This window comes from Neurospora tetraspora, assembly GCF_033439725.1.
Source record: "Neurospora tetraspora strain CBS 560.94 chromosome Unknown B0H65scaffold_1, whole genome shotgun sequence".
In the NCBI taxonomy this organism is placed as follows: domain Eukaryota; kingdom Fungi; phylum Ascomycota; class Sordariomycetes; order Sordariales; family Sordariaceae; genus Neurospora; species Neurospora tetraspora.
In genome coordinates this window covers 3,606,732-3,625,290 of record NW_026944383.1, presented here as the reverse complement: position 1 = coordinate 3,625,290, position 18,559 = coordinate 3,606,732, and the positions used below count along the sequence as shown (strand labels likewise).

General features: G+C 54.2%; 4 protein-coding genes across 4 annotated transcripts; 2 read left to right on the top strand and 2 right to left on the bottom strand.

Moving 5' to 3' along the window:
- Nucleotides 1–10: 10 nt before the first annotated feature.
- Nucleotides 11–1,911, top strand: B0H65DRAFT_450408 (Pex12 amino terminal region-domain-containing protein). The gene has a single exon (XM_062826000.1). It carries the CDS (start codon nucleotides 405–407, stop codon nucleotides 1,695–1,697), a length of 1,293 nt encoding a protein of 430 aa, XP_062686383.1. The 5' UTR covers nucleotides 11–404; the 3' UTR covers nucleotides 1,698–1,911.
- Nucleotides 1,912–2,294: 383 nt separating this feature from the next.
- B0H65DRAFT_32189 (Alpha/Beta hydrolase protein) lies at nucleotides 2,295–3,814 on the bottom strand. Its single transcript, XM_062823417.1, has 4 exons — nucleotides 3,616–3,814; nucleotides 3,387–3,430; nucleotides 2,680–3,315; nucleotides 2,295–2,558 (listed from the first exon to the last, which is right to left on the bottom strand). Exons 1-4 carry the CDS (start codon nucleotides 3,730–3,732, stop codon nucleotides 2,321–2,323), a joined length of 1,035 nt encoding a protein of 344 aa, XP_062686382.1. The 5' UTR covers nucleotides 3,733–3,814; the 3' UTR covers nucleotides 2,295–2,320.
- Nucleotides 3,815–7,561: 3,747 nt separating this feature from the next.
- On the top strand, nucleotides 7,562–9,492 carry B0H65DRAFT_504984 (uncharacterized protein; the record flags this gene model as incomplete). The annotated part of the gene is made up of 3 exons (XM_062827958.1): nucleotides 7,562–7,582; nucleotides 8,163–8,285; nucleotides 8,365–9,492. 3 exons carry the CDS (start codon nucleotides 7,562–7,564, stop codon nucleotides 9,490–9,492), a joined length of 1,272 nt encoding a protein of 423 aa, XP_062686381.1.
- Nucleotides 9,493–10,685: 1,193 nt separating this feature from the next.
- B0H65DRAFT_417774 (uncharacterized protein) lies at nucleotides 10,686–14,414 on the bottom strand (the record flags this gene model as incomplete). The annotated part of the gene is made up of 1 exon (XM_062824108.1): nucleotides 10,686–14,414. One exon carries the CDS (start codon nucleotides 14,412–14,414, stop codon nucleotides 10,686–10,688), a length of 3,729 nt encoding a protein of 1,242 aa, XP_062686380.1.
- Nucleotides 14,415–18,559: the final 4,145 nt, after the last annotated feature.

Below are 18,559 nucleotides of genomic sequence, written 5' to 3'. Positions count from 1 at the left end.
GGTGACACCCGCTGCACCATCCCTGCCACTAAAGCCTGGGCTACGACCTTCTGGGCGCCCCCTGCCAATTCCTCAGCTGGAGAGGAACCACACATGGCCGGGGCGGCGCCGGGCGTGCTGCCCCCATCAACCCAAGGACCGAGGTCCATCCGTTCCCGACCACCACTTTCATCTCAGCTTCAACTGCCGCCCGTCGATCTCGACAGACATCAAAATCAAATTCGACAATCAGACCGAACTGAAGAGACCTGGTTCATCTACTCCTACAGCTTCAACGATTTGAGTACAGACATACCAGCTCTACCGGGGATCGATAGTGCCCCTGAATACGCGCCCGTGTAAACACAGCTATTGACCCCCGATTTCAAGCCCACCCGACTCAAAGACAACATCCATCCATCACCATGTCATTGACAGCGACCAAGAAGCCGCCGCCGCCGCTCACGAGCTCGCCATATCCATTTGCCGCTGCCCCCGATATCATCCGCGCGCACCAAAAGGATGCCTATTTCCAGGGCGTCCTCACCAACCAGCTGACCGACCTTCACCGGCGCGTTCGCGGTGCCCGCTCCGCCCACTCCTGGACCACCGAGACCCGCACCGCCGCCGACCTGCTCTACCTCTGCCTCACCACCCTCCTTGGCAACCGCACCCTAGGTGAAGAGTACTGCGACCTAGTCCAAGTCGAAGAGCCAAGCACAGGCGGCAACGGCAGGATACCAGACGCCCAACACCCCGTCGAACCCACCAGCGAAGCCGGCGGCCCCCGTCTGCCCTCGCTCCAGCGACGAGCCGGCTACATCGTCAGCAGCGTGCTTGTCCCCTACCTCTTCAGCCGCCTTCTCCCTTCCATCCGCGCCGCCCTCCGCAAACGCCTCCAGGATCGTCTGACCGTGCTCGCCCGCCAAGGCCGCGGCGACACCAAGGGCGCCACCCCGTCTAACTCCAACAAGGGCAGCGGCTTCTCAACGGTCTCGACGCTCGAGTACCGCGTGAAGCGCTACCTGCTTACGCACCTGACCTCCATCACGAGCGGGGCGCACCTGCACGCGCTGACGCTCGCCGTCTTCTACTTCTCGGGCGCGTACTACTCGTTCTCCAAGCGCCTCTTCGGGCTGCGCTACGTGTTCACGCGGCGCATCGAGGAAGGGCAGGGCGGCCGCGCCGGGTATGAGGTGCTCGGCGTGCTGTTGGTGGTGCAGATGCTCGTCCGGGGATACATGCACGTGACGGCGCAGCTTTCGTCGAGTTCGCCGCTTAGTGCCGAGGAGGCCAGCACCGAGGCGGGCATTCGGGAGCGCGCGTTCGGGCCGGGCGCTAACCTCAATGTGTCGCTGGATGAGAATGCGTACAGCAGCAATAACGAGCTGCTGGTGGAGACGGGCACGCCTGGTGGCGGGTCGGGTAACCAGCGCAGTTTAGCGGAGATTGGAAGGACGACGCACACGCCGGTGCCCAAGGGCGGGAGGGCGAAGTATGACCTGGCGGCGAACGAGGAGGTTATGGGCTGGATCAAGGGGAGACAGCAGAGGATGTGCACGCTCTGCTTGGAAGAGCTGAAGGACCCGGCGGCGACACAGTGCGGACATGTCTTCTGCTGGTCGTGTATTGGAGACTGGGTACGCGAGAAGCCGGAGTGTCCGCTATGCAGACGTGAGACGATGGTACAGCATATTCTGCCATTGAGGGTTGCGTAGAGCAGTCCTTTGGAGGGCAGCTAGGGGGCACGATTTTAATATGCAACGGAAGATATGCCAAAAAGCAGGAGGTTATCACGTCGTCTCAAGAACAGATTTTGGATAGTATCAGATCGTGACAACGAAGAGCAAATAGTCAGCGGTTGCGGTTTATAGATAATGTATATGTAGCAAGCATATTGCCAGGAGAGAGAGCCTGTTTTCATACATAGCCTAATGAATGAATGATCCGACATCTCCTCAAAAGGTCAAAGGGACTTTGACATGCTATTGCTCATATCTTCCAATATGGAATGGAGTTGTTCCTTGCCTGACATTACTATTCTTGTATTTATTCGAAGTAAACTCCCCATCCATAATTAAATCATCGAGCCTGGTCCCGTCTGGGCCTCAAAGACCCAAGCACCTCGACATGTGTATGTGCAGAGGGTCAAGAAATGCATACATGAGGATCGAAAGCAAATGTGACACCTCAAAGGAAGCCTTGAGTTCCGATCCATCTCCAAAAATTAAGCCACGAAGCTCGAGGCTGTCGTATCATCGCGCTTCACTGGCCCCAAACAACTCGTAATCATGCACGCTTTCGCGTCATAAAAGTCGTTAGCACATCATATGCTTCCCCTTCAAAAGGAAGACCCAATTACCGCATCGGATGCGGCGGAGTACGGCGGCGAGGGCTTCCCTGTCGAATAGAGGTCTTCCTTCTCGAGGTTTCCTGGGGAAACCCTTTGGATAAATTCCCTAATCGCCTCAAAGTAGCCCTCCTCGAGGACACTCGAGTTGTGGTCGCCGTTGGGAAGAGGCTTCCAGATCTTTACCGGGGCATTGGAGAGATCATAAAGCTGCTTCATATGAGTGGGTCTAACATGCGGGTGGTAGGTTAGCGAGCAACTCTATTGCAACCCAACCGGCCGCAACCACAGACCGTCGTTCAGAGGTACCAGAGTGAGGTATAATGGGAAAGTTTGGGACAGAAACTTACGGTACAATCTCGTCCTGGAGTCCACTCAAGAACAAAGTAGGTACTTTGATATTGCCAATCAAGGTGTCGGTAGCCCAGACCTGATGGCATAGGGCAGCAAGGTACCGAGCGGGTGGGATGATGCTGGGTATCAACTTGCGCATGCTGAGAAAGGTATTTTCCAGAATCAAGCCGACAATGTCGCCCCTGCCCTGGTTCTTGGACACAAGCTTGACACTAACTGCTCCACCAAGACTCTGGCCGTAGACAATATATTTGTGGTCTCGCGTCTCGGCGCGATCGCGGAGATAGTCGAGGGCGGTTTGGGCGTCAATGTTCAGCCCGGATTCGTCAGGGTGGCCGGTGGAGATTCCGTAGCCACGGTATTCGAGCATAAAGATGTTGCAGCCGACAGCTTGGAGCAACATGCGTGCGATGGGTAGACGATGGCCAATGTTACCAGCGTTTCCGTGGAACATGATCACGGTCACCTTGGAGTTGGGCCCGCCCTTGGGGCCCCGAATGTAGAAGGCCGACAGCTTCTCGCCATCTTTGGTCGGGATAATGAGTTCTTCGTAGTCTTTGATGCGGTAGTAGCTGGGTCGAGGTATGTCCGTTCGAGAGCCCGGGGGCATGTGAGAGGGATAGATTAGAGCTCTGCAGTTACGAATTGCATTAGTACAGGTTACGCAATTGGGATGGGAGCTGGGATATGGTGGACCACATACTTTTGCTTGAAGTAGAGCAGCCCAGTAAGGATGGCGGCGACTCCCTAGATAGGCAAAAGCCAAGGTCAGCGCATGAAAATGAGAATTGGCACGACGTCTCCCCGGTGGAGACCACTTGATAGAGACGGGGAGGGAGAAAGCATTGGACTTGCCCCTTTAGCCAGTCGGCGCGGACGGCTCAACAGCCATTGAGGCACAGGGCGGGAGAGGCAGGAATTCCGGGTCATACAGTAGAGGCTATCGCCGGCACGCGCAAGTAACTTGCAACGCTGCTCAGCAGAGACACTGTCTGCACCAGGAAAGAATTGCCATCGGGAGCCGGAGGCGTGACGGTTGGAGATGACATGTTTGCCGAGGCGAGCGAGGGTTGAGGGTCGTGGGTGGACGCCTGACGGATCGGGTGCCGGCTTCCAGTGGACTTCTTTGGCTCTGCTGGCGTCCGGGCTGCAAGTCTGCGCAGATTGATTGTCGTTAGGTACCACGTCCAACGGAGTGACGGAATGACGGCGTGACGGGGCTCCAGACAGGCGAAACAGGGCAACCTGGGAGCAAATGGCGGTAGGAAAATAAGTCCGCAGGGAAGCTCAGCTCAGGGACCTCTTTGGCTGGACGCGGTCTGCAAGGTACGGACGGCTAGAGTCCCAAGCCAAAAGAACTCGTGGAAGTGGAAGCTGGCAAACGATGCTTGTTGCAGGGGAGATTGTGGAACGCCACGACGCCAACAGGGGAAGAAAATGGAGTCGTGGATGAAAGTGATGGGGTCCAAGGTGGGACCTGCGGCGGCAGGGCGCCAAATACAGGGTATCAAAATGTACAAGAAGAGCCCAAATATCAACTTCAACTTGGATAAAGAATCTTGGTCGGTGGTGTTTGTCTTCTTGAATACTTAGATCACCAAGAAGTTTTCCGCTTGTCACCATTGAGTTGAAACTTCAAAACCTCCTGCTCAAAGGCTAGAGACTTCAAGGCGGGCTTTACTGTAATTGCGCTGCAGGGTTCAAGCTTCATGTTGACGTGCTGCTTATGAGTGCTTACAGCCTACACAACTCCACCGGTGGCGCCCCGCTGGCCGTGAGTCGTGATACCTCTTGAGCTATACTGGATTAGGTTAGTGCTTGCTCGCAACGTAACCGACTGTCGAGTTGGGATAAACTTCCGGAGTATCATCACAGCTTCCCCCGATGTCAAATCCAAGAAGGCAATGAGATGTCGTGCTTTCTCTGTGCTCTGGAAATTCAAAGGGACTGGTCTTTTTCAAACGACCCCTTTCTTTAACATCTAATGTTGAAGTGTAAGTCTTGTGTCTATTGCAGGAAGAGAAGGATCGCCGACAAGGACCTCAGATAGCGACGTGCTAAACCAGGAACCACTCGTACCTGGCGCTTATGCGGATCTGTATTGCCAAGCTCCGCCAAGTTGACCCAAGACCGCAGCGGTTGGAATGTCGTTCTCGATCACCAGTTTCCCATTTGGACTAGCTAACTACAATTGTCTCTACAAGTATGTTCCTCGTTGTTCAGTTTGACCGATCTCCGAGGGGAAATATGTTGCACAAGAAGAGAGAAGAAAAATAAGCCATCTCGTCCCTGCATGGCCGCATTTTATTCCCCTTACGTCTAAGCAGAGGCATACCCCTTGACCCCCTAGCTGAGTTTGGGTACACTCTTGAATCCAACAATGAAGCACCAGCTGCGACAGGAACCAACCGGATGGAATGTCCCAAATGGTGGCCTTGAAACAGAAGACGGCACAGTCTAAGCGGCGGGTTGCCATGCGTAACACAGATGGGACGAATGGAAGCTCATCATGGACAAAACGCATTGAAAACGAACAGACAGCGATTGATGTCTTTATGCATCAACAAGATAAGCGCCGTTCAACATCTCTGGAGCTGGGCCTAAAGCGACAATATCTTGCAAGAGACAACGCATAAGTTGGTGATGTTGGAATTTTCTCTCCTCTTCCTCTCCCATCCATCATGAAACACCATGCATAGTCTGCATCTTCAAATCGCAGACTTCTCTCTGCTCCAGATGCAGAGTTGATGACGTACGTACAACCCCGGAAAGGAACCACCCACGATCAAGGGTGGCCGGGGGCCAAGCGAATTGCGCACATATGTAGGTACATACGCATGGGACGAACGGCTGTTGAACTCTTCAATGCTTGGTGTTGGTACGGAGAACTCAAGTTGCAGCCCCTGATCATCCAGGTTCATACCCCTGAATCGACGGATTCAGCTTGGACGGGAGGACGGTTACTCCAACCTGAAGGACCAACTGTATGCAGGGCGGGCTCGCTATCACACCAAGAATACTTACCACATTCCTCCGGGACCAAGGCCGGCGTCAATTGTAGCAATGCGGGCGCAATAGGTCATGGTCCGACGTCACTAGCAGTCTTTAGCTGATGGGAGAAGGTGTGTCTGCGGTCTGCGACTGTGTCTAGGTAATCTCTCGAACTCTCCGCTAGTGTGGCAGATGATACATCCCTTTGGTGAGACAGCTGCTAACTCGTACTGTGCAGTATCTTGGCTCGTCAGGTGAGCAAGTCTTCGTAGAGTCTCGAGACCCCTCCGGTTTTGAGCCTGACCACAATGAAGAGATCACGCCTACATCGGCCAAGTCGCGTGCTTCTGGTATAGGATGGTTGGTGTATGCCTTGATATAGGTGTTTCGGTCTTCCGTCTTGGGTGGTTCCATCAGCTCAAGGTGAATCTTCAAGAGAAACCTGTTCGACGATAGCAGACAGTCCGATCACTCGTCTTGGTCGACGGGGTTACATCTTGGTACTCCTTCTACCCCAGGTGTCGTCGTAGTCAAGGATGCCGGATTTGACTTCTTTTTTTAAAATGAATTGAAACGCGCTTGGAGGGCCCCAACCAACCAGTAGCGCGCTTCATCCGTGTATTGTGTGTTGAGATGCTGGTAGGCGCCACAGCTTTTGCGCCTCCGTCCAGCGGTTGTCTGGCCCTTGGATCCCTTGGGTGCCCAATCCGGCCGGCATGGTTCGGGATGTCTTTCGATACAGCAAGCTGCCGTGCTCCACATACAACAGAGGTGAGCAGAGCTAGGTATGTTCTGGTTGAGTGAGATGGGCATCCGGGTCAGGCTTCACGTCAGGCTTCCGTCTGACAGAGGCACTGAGAGGTAAAGACCATACCCTGTTTGCAACAGGCGCGCGCAAGGCTTGACGGCGAAGTTGTGGCATGAGAGTTGAGTTGGCATTTGGCTCCTGGAATGAATCGGTAGTCCGGAGGATCAACGCCAACAAGGTGAAAGTGGCACGAGCTAAAGACGGGCCCGGGGCGGGACAGGTGGGCTGTGGATTCGCGGGCGGGGCCCAAATTCCTGCAGCAACGGGACCCGCACCGAGCTAAAATGCATCAACGCCTAAACTGACCAGCCAATCCTCACCACCATCTGGGGCATCTGGTAAACTTTTTTTTCTCCGGTTCTTATCGGCTCGCGAAAAATTCGACAAGGCACGGCTTCAGCCCAGCAAGCGCAGATTCCCAATCAAGAACTATCGGGCGCAAAGGTCACCCACCCGTTCGTGTCAGCATTCAAAGCGTTAGTTCTGCCCTAGAGGTCCGTCCCGTCTGTCAGGTTCTGTGCTTTATCTCAGCTCCGGACCTGTTCGTCTGATTCGGCGCACCGAGCCACCGTCCAGTCCACTTTTATTGACAGTTGTTTTCTCAGCCCGTTTGCCTTCTGCCAAAGACGCGCTCAGCCTCCTGCAGTCTTACAGCTCACTTGCGCCCCCATCTGAGTGCTGTTCGTTCCTGGCATATCCGAGTCCCATTCAAACTTTGCGTGAAGTCGCAACCGGCATCCCGTTGAGACTCTGCGTCCCGACATCTCATCATCGACCATCAACACCAAAGACGCCTCGATAGGTTGAGCAGGAAAAGGCCTTTTCTCAACTTCAATTCTTGCCCGACTAGTCCCAACCTTTCAAGGATTACCGACACGGCCATTTTTGTCCACTCAGACTCGGTTGTCAGATCAATTCCTGGCAGATAATCCTACTCAGCCACCCGCAAAAGAGCACTTCGACGCCGAACCGTATCGTGACTCGTTGACCAGAGCTTATCGCCCTAACTTTTGCTTACTCTTCGCCAATCGGAACCATCCTTTCTTTCACCGTTAGAGACAACACATCAAACCGCAATCATGGTGTCCTTCTCTTGTGAGGTAAGTCACAAACCATTGCAATCCTAGCGCGGCTATCATGCGTCCTCGTCTATTAGAGCAGACGAGTATGGCTTCTGTCCATGGCACGCTTCCCTCATTTACCAGCCCGAGTATCCCATATAATGGTGGTTATACCACCTATATATGGAGGTCGGTCTATCACCCCTCCATCAATCCCTGACCTGCCCCCAGGTTTGATACAAAGTACATAGCACACCACAATTCCCCCAACTCTCTCCTCCCTGTCAGACATCTCGCCCCTACTCAACCCCTTCCTGTCCGAGAAGGGCAATCTAAACTGACATCACACACATTCCTGCCCACCATCTCCCTGGGTAACCACCAACCAAAGGGTGTCCCTGTGCACCACTAACACCCACCCCTCTTCACCTTTCCGCACGCCCCTCCCCAATTAGAGCTGATCCGGCTGGTCTCCTTACCCTTCCTTGGCTCTTCTCTCACTACTTGTTTGGCCTGCCTTGCTTCCAACTTAGCTCACAGCATCTTACTTTCTCTCTCAAACCTCAATTCCCGGTTACCTATATCGTTATCTAACCACTCATCCCTTGGGTTATCACAGGTCTGCGGCGACGTCTTGACCAAAAAGAAGCTCGACCCGCATCGCCAACGCTGCTGGGGCGCAAACTTCACCTGCATTGATTGTATGACCCACTTCCCGGGTACTGAATATCGCTCCCATACGGTAGGATCCCATTTACCTCACGTCGCACGATGCCCGACGGTTGACGTGTTGGACTTAATCCCCGCTGACTGTTCTTTAGAGTTGTATGACGGAAGAGCAAAAGTATCAGGGCGCTCTGTACCGACCCAAGAAGGGAAACAACAAACAGAATCAGAACCAGAACCAGAATCAAAACCAGAACAGAAACCAGAACAACTCCCAAGCCATGGCGCAACCCGCGTATGTCGAGGAGGTTGCGGAGGACTTCGACACATGGCGCCAGTACGACAACAACGGCAACGCGCCTGCTCAGGCACCCACTCCCCCTTCAGCAACTGAGGCTCCTATCAACGTTTTCGACTACATGGTCAACCCTACCCCAACCGCCTCGCGGGTTTCCGTTGCGGAAGAGCAGCCCGAGCAAAAGTCGAGCAATGAGGTGGTTCGCTACGAGTCGAAAGCCGATGAGATCACAGAGAACGCTGTTGTTCACTACGAAACGCCGGCGCCAAAGAAGAAGTCCAAGGATGGAGAGAAGGAGGTTAAGAAGGACAAGAAAAGAAAGAGGGAACTCCACATTGAGACGGACCATCCGATGACCGACGCGCCCCCTGTTTTGCACTCCGGATTGACTGGTGGGATCAGCCGTATGATGAGCAGACCAGACGTCTTCCCTCCCTCGCCAGAGTCCGCGGAGACACCGGCCAGCCCACTCAAGAAGTCCAAGCACTCGAAGCACCATAAATCGGAGAGTCTCCATAACAGCCTGATGGCCATGATTGCCGGTTCCAAGTCCAAGAAGAGCAAGACCTCGAAGACCAAGGAATCGAAGGACAAGAAGGACACCAAGGAAAGGAAGGAGAAGAAGTCGTCGTCTGCCTCGCCGTCGTCCAAGAAGCACAAGCACAGCCACAGCAAGTCGCTCGAAACACCCAAGGAGCAAAAGATGATTGAGTACAGGCCCGGTTCCAAGGACGGCGCCGCCGAAAAGGACAAGGATAACCAAGTTGTCATCTTCCAACCCCGCGCCGAGCGCTTCCTGAGCTTCGTCAACAAGGGCCCCGAGAGCGACAAGGGTGTAAGCCTCAACAAGGCCCTGAAGCGCTATCACCGTGAGCGCAGCGCGTCGGGAACTAGTGTGAGCAAGCTGGCGGAAGAGAAGGAGCTGTGGCGGTCGTTGAGGATGAGGAGGAATGACAAGGGAGAGATTGTGTTGTTCTGTGTCTAAGTAGGTGCTGAGGGTGGGAAAACTAAGAAGCAAATTTGATAAATCAAGGAAAAAAAATGTACCAAAAAGGAAGGGACGGAGGTGATGCGACGGCGTTCGAGGGACACACCTGCCCGTTCTTATACCATACCATGTGCTACTACTACTTACTCTGTTTACATTTCGAAAAGGGCAAATAATGGAACAACGGATGCATCTCGAAGTTCATCTCATTACCCCCTCTGGTGCAGACCCCCTCGATGCGCGGCTCATAAACGACCCCAACTCACCAAGTATTCAACACTTGACAAGTTGACATCGTGGTCGAGCGGTGTGGTGCGCTGAGCTCTCATTGCACTTGCTAGAGGGTTGCGTTATCACACGCCAAGTCAGTCGCTTACTGGGGAGTCTAGGGGCCCTACGTACGGCGGCGGGAGGGTGGATCTCCCCTGGAAGTCAACTGTAAGGTGGCGTCTTCAGGCTACGCAAATAGGGCTCTTCTACTCCCTTCCACCTTTACAAGACGTCAGCCGTTCGATTCCTGCTCTTGTCTCCTTTTTTTTTTTTTTTTTTTTTTTTTGCACTTTTTGGTAATGCGATGATAATGTGTTTTTTCTCGGATGCCGTTTGGACAGGTACATAAAGCTGATGACGATGATGAAGCTATCACCGGATCTTGGCGTTGCTTAGCGTATATACTACTACCTACCCTTGTCGAACGGTGAACTGTGGTGTGTGTGGGTTCAGATGTCTACAACGACCATCCTTGCTCGACAACTTTTGGTTGGATGCAAGGAGAAGACGCAAAGAACTGAAGTACTGAAGAACCCGTCTTGATGATGATTTCACTTGGTTTCTTGGTCTCTTTCTGGCTATCTTTTTCATCCGGCATGTTATTTCGGCGCTCGTTGAGGAGAAACTGGAGGTTCTTTCTTGTACTAGTACTTGATAGGAGACGACCCTTCCTTCTGTTCTTCCTTTGTCCATGGCTTTTTGGTGTTGGACCATGGGGAGTTCTGGTCATAGTAACCAGACGGCTGCTAGGGGCAGAAGGACAAGCAAGAGCATGTATGTACAAGTAAGATCTGACTGAGAAGTTCGAAACGGAGAACAAGGCTTTTATCAATATTTGTCAAATCGCTCTTTTGAACGTGTCCTTCGCTAAACAGTCCATATCATATACGGTACAGACAGGCAGCTCTAATGTATAACTTCTAAGCATTCATCGTAGCAGCAGCCTCATTGGTCTCCGGGGCCGTCATAATCTCAGTCTCAGTCTCAGTCTCAGCCTGTTCCCCAGTCCAGAAGCTCCCTCCATCCACCGACGACGGCTCGGGTTCCTTTTCCTCATGCACAGCAGCACTGTCAACACTCTGTTCTGTATCCGATACCACCCCGTTTCCTTCCTGGACATCGCCACTGACACTGGCATTCTTAGACTGTCCTTCCGCTTCTCCTTCGAAATCAGATCCCGATGTAACGCTCTTCTCCTTCTCCTGTTCCTCTTCCTCCTCCTTCTCCACAGCAGCCAACCAATCCTCCTCCACCGGCTCCGCTTCCTTCTTCACCTCCACCACCGGCTTCTTCTCCATGATCTTCCTCAGCGTAACAAACGACCTCGTCAACGGAGCTGCCGCCTTCTCCGCCTCGGCTGTCGACGTCTTGGGGCCACCTCCAAGCCGTTTCCAGGACCCGCGACCAGCAACCGCGTTCCATCCACCCGCCCCGCCTGCACCGCTCTCGGCCTCCCGTCGGACGACATTCAACGAGTCGTCAGCGTGACATAGCACCACGCCGCCTGTTGCCAGCTTGAGACGAGTAACCGTTTTGGAGACCGCAGCCTTGAGCGTCGTGAGAGCGGACTCGACGGCCTGCGGCGTCGCGGCGATGGAGGAGTTGGCGATAGCCGCTGCCGTGGAAGCAGGCGTGGCTTTGATTAGGATTTCCTCCGAAGGGAGAAAGTTGGTGGTGAACGAGACGGCGGTCAGGCCAGATTTGGCGACGGCTCTGATATCGGCGACCAGAGTTTGGTCTAGTTCCTCGATAGTGAGCCCGAACCGGGGCTCTTTGAGCAGCAGCGCGTTATAGGGTTGCTGCTGCTTCGGGGGAGCAACGACCGGGGCAGCAGCGGGCTTAAGGCTGGCGGCGGTCTTGGCGATACGGGCGCACTGCGCAAGTGTCTTGGTAGGCGCAGCGACGAATCGTGGCGTCTTGAAGATGCAAACGTGCCGATGGGGCTCGGGATCTTGACTCTCGGAGTCGAGGCCGAAGTCCTCGGCTAGACTGTGCAGGAAGGCGCGCTGGGAGGAGGGCATGGGCTTGAATCTGAGACGCTTCTCGTCGGGCGAGGAGGCGAAGACGCGGAACTCACGCTCCTGGGTTTGGGCCCAGTTGACGTTCTCCTTAAACATCTTGAGGGTTTTGTCGGAGTAGGGGATGTGGTCGTCCGTATGGGTGTCGTCGATCTTGAGGGCATCGACTAGCTTGCGGTTCCGCTGCAGTCGGAGACATTCGTCGTCGCATTTCAGCGAAGACTCCCGTGTCGACGAGGGGTTGAGCATCGTGGCCATGCAGCGCACTTCCTGCTTGCGATTCTGGCATGGACAGGTGATGAATGTCTTGGACTGGCAAGGCTTGTCCTCCTTGCAAGGATATGGAGCGTGACACTGCTCGGCGCAAGTGTGTTCGCAAGATTTGCGTACTTTTCCGCAAGCCTGGGCGCAGTGGGAGCCAGGAATGCCGGCGTCTTCGCAGTCGCCCGGCTTGTGGCATGTCTTCTTGCACACGTGCGATCCGCACTTGAGCTTCTTTCCACAGGGGAGCCCACAGTGCACTTCGTTGTTCCAGCATGGGCGATTCTTCATGATCTCCTTTCCACAAATACAAGGCTTGTCCATCAAGGATGGACACTTTGGACAAGGAGTGTCATCCGGATGACACGGGTGAGGGACAGTAGGGTGGCCACATGGTTGGCGCCGTCTACACGGGAATCGGCACTCGGGCGGCCTCGTCCCGCAGGGCTGTGGAGGATAGAGTACGGTGCGTCCGCAATTGCAGCTGATCTCATCGAAGACAGCCTCCACACATGACGGGCATTGACCCTTGTGGCAGAGTTGCTGACATGTGTGTTGACCACACTTCAGTGTACGGCCACAAACCTGAAGACAGATATGTTCGGCTTCGTAGTTTTCGTTTGGACCACGGTTCTTCTTCTTCCTTCTCTCTGCGGCCTTCTTCTCGCCCGGACAACAACGCTCGCCGCACTCGTGCCTGCCGCAGTTAAGTTGGACTTTGCAAACCCTGAAGCACATTGGATGCTCAATCGTGCCCTGGTGGCAGGCTGACTGGGTCACTGTCCTGCCGCAACGGCAAGAGATGTCGACAACCTTCGAACACATCCCACAGGGGCCGGTGTGGCATTTCTTCTCACATAAGTGACCGCAAGGAAGGACCTTGTGGCATGGCTTATCGCAGTGAGGTATCGAGTCCTGGCATGACTGCCGCGGAGGCACTGGCAACGACGTCAATGGGGTCTTCCCGCATGGACAACGAGTAACCACATCCGGGGAGAAGGGGCAATGTGTCGATTCTTCGTTTTGTGGGTGGCAAGGCTTTTGGCACGTATGATGTCCACAATCGAAAGGTCTGCCACAGATATTGCTGCACCGGAATGAGCCTTCAAACCAAGGGTCCGAATCAGCCTCTTCCGAGGAACCTTGAAGCTGTCCGTAGTTGAAAGAATCCATAACCTCATCACGTTGATCGCATGGTATTTCCTTCTGCTCCTTCCCGCAATAGCATGTCGACAAAAGAGGAACCTCGCAAGCTCCACAGAGCCCGGGGTGACAGGTCTGCTCGCAGAAGTGCTCTCCACATGGGAGTAGATCGCCACAGACCTCTTCGCAGCTGAAGCCTTTGCCGTACTCAGTCTCACTGCAGCGTTTGGTCGAGGTATGCTTACCACAATAGCAAGTCTGGGAAGGCCCCATCAATGTGCATGGTGGACAAGGTCCCGCATGGCACATCAATGAACACGGATGTGGGCAGGTAGCGCGAGGCTTGGAACATGTCTGTCCACAAGTATGGGGAGGCAGTCCGGGAATAGGTTTCGGGTCGATCTCCTTTTTGCACCAGCAGCGATCCGGTCCGGGCTTCTCGACCAGTTGCGAGTTGCAGCCGGGACACCTCCAAGTCAACGGCTGGTCAGCGTTTTGCTCCTGCTGCTCCGCATTCTTTTCCTGATTGGCGTGCCATTTCTTAACGCAGGACAGATGGGTGACAGTCCAGCAAACGGAGCACGACCAGATCCGAGTATTGCGCGTTAGCTCATTTGTGCATATTACGCATTCGTACAGTCCGTTGGCAATATCCTCGTGGATTCGAGTGGTCAAGTCAGGTGCCGAAGACTTGGAGGCAGTTGGTGGCGCAGGACGATGCTCCCTTTGGGGTCTCGCGCGGGCAGCTCTTGGTTGTTGGGTTGGAACTGCAAGTGGTTGACCGGGAACAAAAGCGGGAGCATCGGCGCTTAACCCGGCGCCCGATTCATTGCCATGTTCTTCAGCAGCGGGCGGAGCCGCCACCGTCCCTGGAGGTGGTGCACGTCCTCGGTGAGATACCACGATCGATCGTTGAGCAGATGAGACTCCTCTCCCGCGCCGAGGACCACCTTCTCCACCTCCTCGCCTTCTTCGTCCTCCTCCTTCCCTTGAAGGTCCTGACGGCGCATCCGGTGGGGGTACGTTTACACTCGCCGTTTCCGTGGGGTTCCTTGAGGGTTCGGCTAGTTGCGCTGGTTGAGCTGTTTCGCCACCAGTGTTTGGTCGCTCGGAGCCTTGGTGATGACCTCTCCGTGGCCTGCCTCCACGTCCTCTGCCTCTGCCTCTACCTCCCCTGCCTCCCCTACCAGAACCGCCTTGAGGGGTAGCGGTTTGAACGTCCGCCATGGTGATGTTTGAATCCGCTAGTCCTTGGGAATTCGACGTCACTGCGATGGTGGAAGGTTCGTTGCGACTGTGTGCTGGGTGATGAGCCGGCGAAAAAAAATGGGTAGTGTTGTATGCGCTTTTTGAAATACAGCGTCTTCGGATAGTGAAAGCAAAAGAAAGAAAACTGGGCTCAAGTGCACCCAAAGTGCAAGGTCAGGATGAACTTGCAAAAGTGCAAACGGGAAACCGTCTCGGGAGCGAGAAAGTATTTCAGTAGGCACGATTGAGAAGGTGTAGTATCGCGCTTTTTAAAGCAAGCCGCAGCCGGGGCAAAACCTCCACTTGGTGAGCCTAGACTGTGAAGTGAAGCCTTTGAAGTTTTGGAGAAGACGTGGACGGGTACGGTCAGATTACTAACTGGGACAGAAATGGTATTGTTGGTGGCGTTTCCGACTTCCGTGCATTCTTCGCCTGTCGTTGCTGTCGCGCCCCACTAAAAGAGGGCTGCGGAAATGTAATTTCCAATTCAGTTTCCACGCAGGCCAAGCAGGAAGGAGCTCGCCACTATGAGTCACGATTAATCATCCTAGAATCATCCACCTTCCACTTACCTCTACATTACGATAACGGCTTCTTGACCTTCCACTTTTATCTTTTTGTACAGCCTAGTCCAGGCAGAACTATTCACCGTGACGGTAAATACATCGTGAACCTTTACGAGATGGCTTTGCGACTGTATTAAACCGAGGCGCTGCGCATGTACCTTACAGGGCCTGATATGTATGTCGGGTTGATGCTTGTTTGCAAAATGTTCAACGCCGGGAAACAGTCAGGAGAGCCGACTGTACACGTTCTAAGGTTTCTGCGGGGTGGATAGGTGGTAGAAATTGAGATACAACTGCCTATCACCACGATTTTCTGCCATTGACATAGAGCAATCATTTTATCATGGAGCATCCGAGAATGTGTAACCTCCACTTTTTTTTCGCTCCTCATCCTTGCCACTGGAGGGGGATTCGTGTTTGCTGAAGTCATCCAACTCCAGCAGTAGACCCGTGGAACCCAACATTGAATCTTGAGCTCCGGAAACGCGGTCACTCAGGTTCAGCATGTCCGGAGTGGACCCCGGGTCCGACACCCGCATTCCGGCCCGGCCCCGTAACACCCGCTTCGGAACGGAGATCCACTCGAGCGGGGAACCGGAGGGTGTGTGGGCCCATGTGCGCGGATCAGGAGAAACTCCGTTCTGTGGTTTTAACATGTGTGACCACCAGCCAACGAAATACTTTCATCACGGAGGCATAGGCACACAGTAGGCCGGACCAGTGAAAGGTGCCGCACTCAATGCGTGGTCATCGCTGCCCTGGCATATTGGCAGGTCCATCACCCTTTGTGCATGACTTTCCGGTTCTTGCCAGCCATGTAATTGGACGGCGACTCAAGACGATGCACACAGTTGTGTAGAAGAAGCAAGCACAGCGATACAGTGGGGACTGATCGTGCATTGAGGCTGTCGGATTTGGGGGGTTTGGGAGGCACAAAGGCCTGGATGGCTTGCCTGGTTTGTCAACACAAGTAGTGGCGCGCATGATTCAGTCCATTTGATTTGTGCCAGGTGCCCGTGGTCATCTGTCCCTTCATCTTCCCAGCATGTGTTATGCTTTCACCGCTCGACCTTCAGGAGAAAACATATGCTTGCTTGAAAATCGTGATTAGGGGAAGACAGGCATTGAGTGGATGTACGGATTTTGCATGTACATATTGTAGGGACTCGTCACAAGCCGGTAATCCACATTGGTGATGGATTGGTTGATGGGAGAAGTTGACGCACGTTTTCTCCCCTTGCCTCGACGGTTGAATGGTTTCACATCAACTGGGCAGGCCCGTTGACAATGTAAATCGATAAAATGCCCCAGATCGAAGGCCTTGATGGCATCCCGAGCGTGATAATGGAACAATACCGTACGGACCACCGTACGGACCGTCGGACCTAACAGATTGTACATGGTATGTACTATCGAACTTGGCATCCGAAAGGGGTGTTGGTGAAAGGGGTGCAAAAGCGCTAACTGATATCATGTCGCCCTCGACACTGGGGATACCGGCGTGTCCCCCTATAAACAAGTGTCAAAAGAAGATATATTAAAGAGGATATGCGCAGGCGCCTCTTCAGCCGCGTTTCCTCTACTTCCCTGCCATCAGCCGTCGTACCATATGGTCGGCCCATTGGCGATCCCCTATCGTCCCTTGTTTCTCAAACACCATCCATTATCACAACCACGGCAACGAGTGCTCACCTGACGCCTGGTGATACGAATGGCGCCAACGGAAAAGCTGTCTCTCAAAAGTAAGTACGTACCTCTGGGCTGGTCGAGATAGCCGAGACGGGTCTGAATTCCAGGCTGTTATTGGCATCCTTCTGGGTCAAGTGTTGCTTCGAACGTGAAGGTCGCTTGACCCGTTTCTCCGAGTGATGATCAACCCTGATTGAGAGGCGATGGTCGTTTGAACCGGCAAGCGGTTCCAACCCACGTCCGTGATAGTTGAAGATCCGCCACCCCCAAATGAAAAGCCAAACTCCGAGGAGAGCTGCGGTTTCGGGAGGCCGAAGTGTGCGAATAAAGTCAAGCTTTTTCAACTGGGTCCTGTTAGGGGTCTGTTGGCCCCTAGGGAGAAATCATGCTGCCAGTCATTCTGTCGACAGCGCGCTAACACCTCGGGGACAACCAGGCCGGGGCGTGGCAGTGGAGGCTTCGCTTACGCCGTACCGGTACCGGCACTAGGCCCAGGTGAGCGTCGATCGGGCTTTCCGTCCTTTCAGGGTTTTCACATTGACGGCTTTCAGTTGGCCCAGTTGCGGCTTCCGGCTTTCTGACTGCGAGGGCGCGCAAGAGCGACGGCGGCGGCGGAGGAGGAGGAACTGAAGTGGAAGGTGGTGTGCGACCTGACTGTGCGGATGTTCATGGGTTTGCTTTGATGAATGATGGCTGCTTTTTGATGGCAGGATGGGCGCTCCACTGACCATCATGGGCCAGTATCGGGCCATTTGATTGGTGCATCCGACGCGTCGCTGCCGGGTAAAGACCCCGCCTCCTCCACTCTCCCCACTCTGGTTCGCCGGCTGGGATTCCTCCACCAGTCCTCCTGCCTCCCGGTACTGTCAGACTGTCAGGTCAGACAGGTACCATCACTCAGCTACAGCACCAGGCTACCTCTTTAGGTTTTTATTGCCCGTTCGTGCCATTCCCTTCATCACAAGCACATCGCTGCACCATTCATCACTCACGATTCAAACTTCCAGGTTCATCTTGACCATAGTTGGCCATTCACATTCACAGGTGCAGTGGCCATCGTTTGCCCACTGAGCGCACTGCACTCGACGCATCGACCAGCATTATAAAGTCTTGTCACTTGCATTGCCCTGGCCATTGGGTACGGGCTAGCTTCCAGAACTCCTCTCGTCCCAGCTCTCCCAGCTGCATCGGCCCTGTCCATTTCAGGTTCTGATCCTGTCATCTCCATTCGCCATCCGCTTCTGCCAGTTGCAGTTGCAGGTGCCTGACCCTTGAAAAGGTTCCAGGTCGTTGCGGTTGCCGTGCCGCAGCAAATAAACCACCTCCGCCCGCCGCCTTCTTTTCCCAAAAAGTTTCCTATTCTCTTTCTCACTGAGCACAGAAACTCAGTCTCTTACCGTCACGTCAACAGAATCATCCCCCCCTGTGCGACACAGGCGTGGATTCACCGTCTCAAAGCTCGCTCGCAGGCATTGTCGCGAGCACGGCACCTACCGTCAGGGCTTTCCATTGACGGGTACCGGATACATCGCCGGATACATCGCCGGATACTGGAGACTGGAGACTGGATACCCCATCCCCATCCCAGTGACCGAGACCAGATCCAGGTCACCTAGCCCGCCAGGGACCTCAGTCCAGGCCAAGAAAGAAAACCACACCCTCGAACCCGACCCCGACCCTGACCCGGTCCCAAAGCATTGTTGTCTCGGAGGAAAAGACAAGGATATCTGGTCTGCTGTGCCCAGTGCAGTGTGTTGCGACAGCCTCCCGGGTTCGGAAATCACAGAAATACCTGTTGTATTTCGCTCACGTCTTCCGTATTCTATCCTTTTCTGCGCCAGTCCATGATTTCTGTGTCGAGGTAACAAC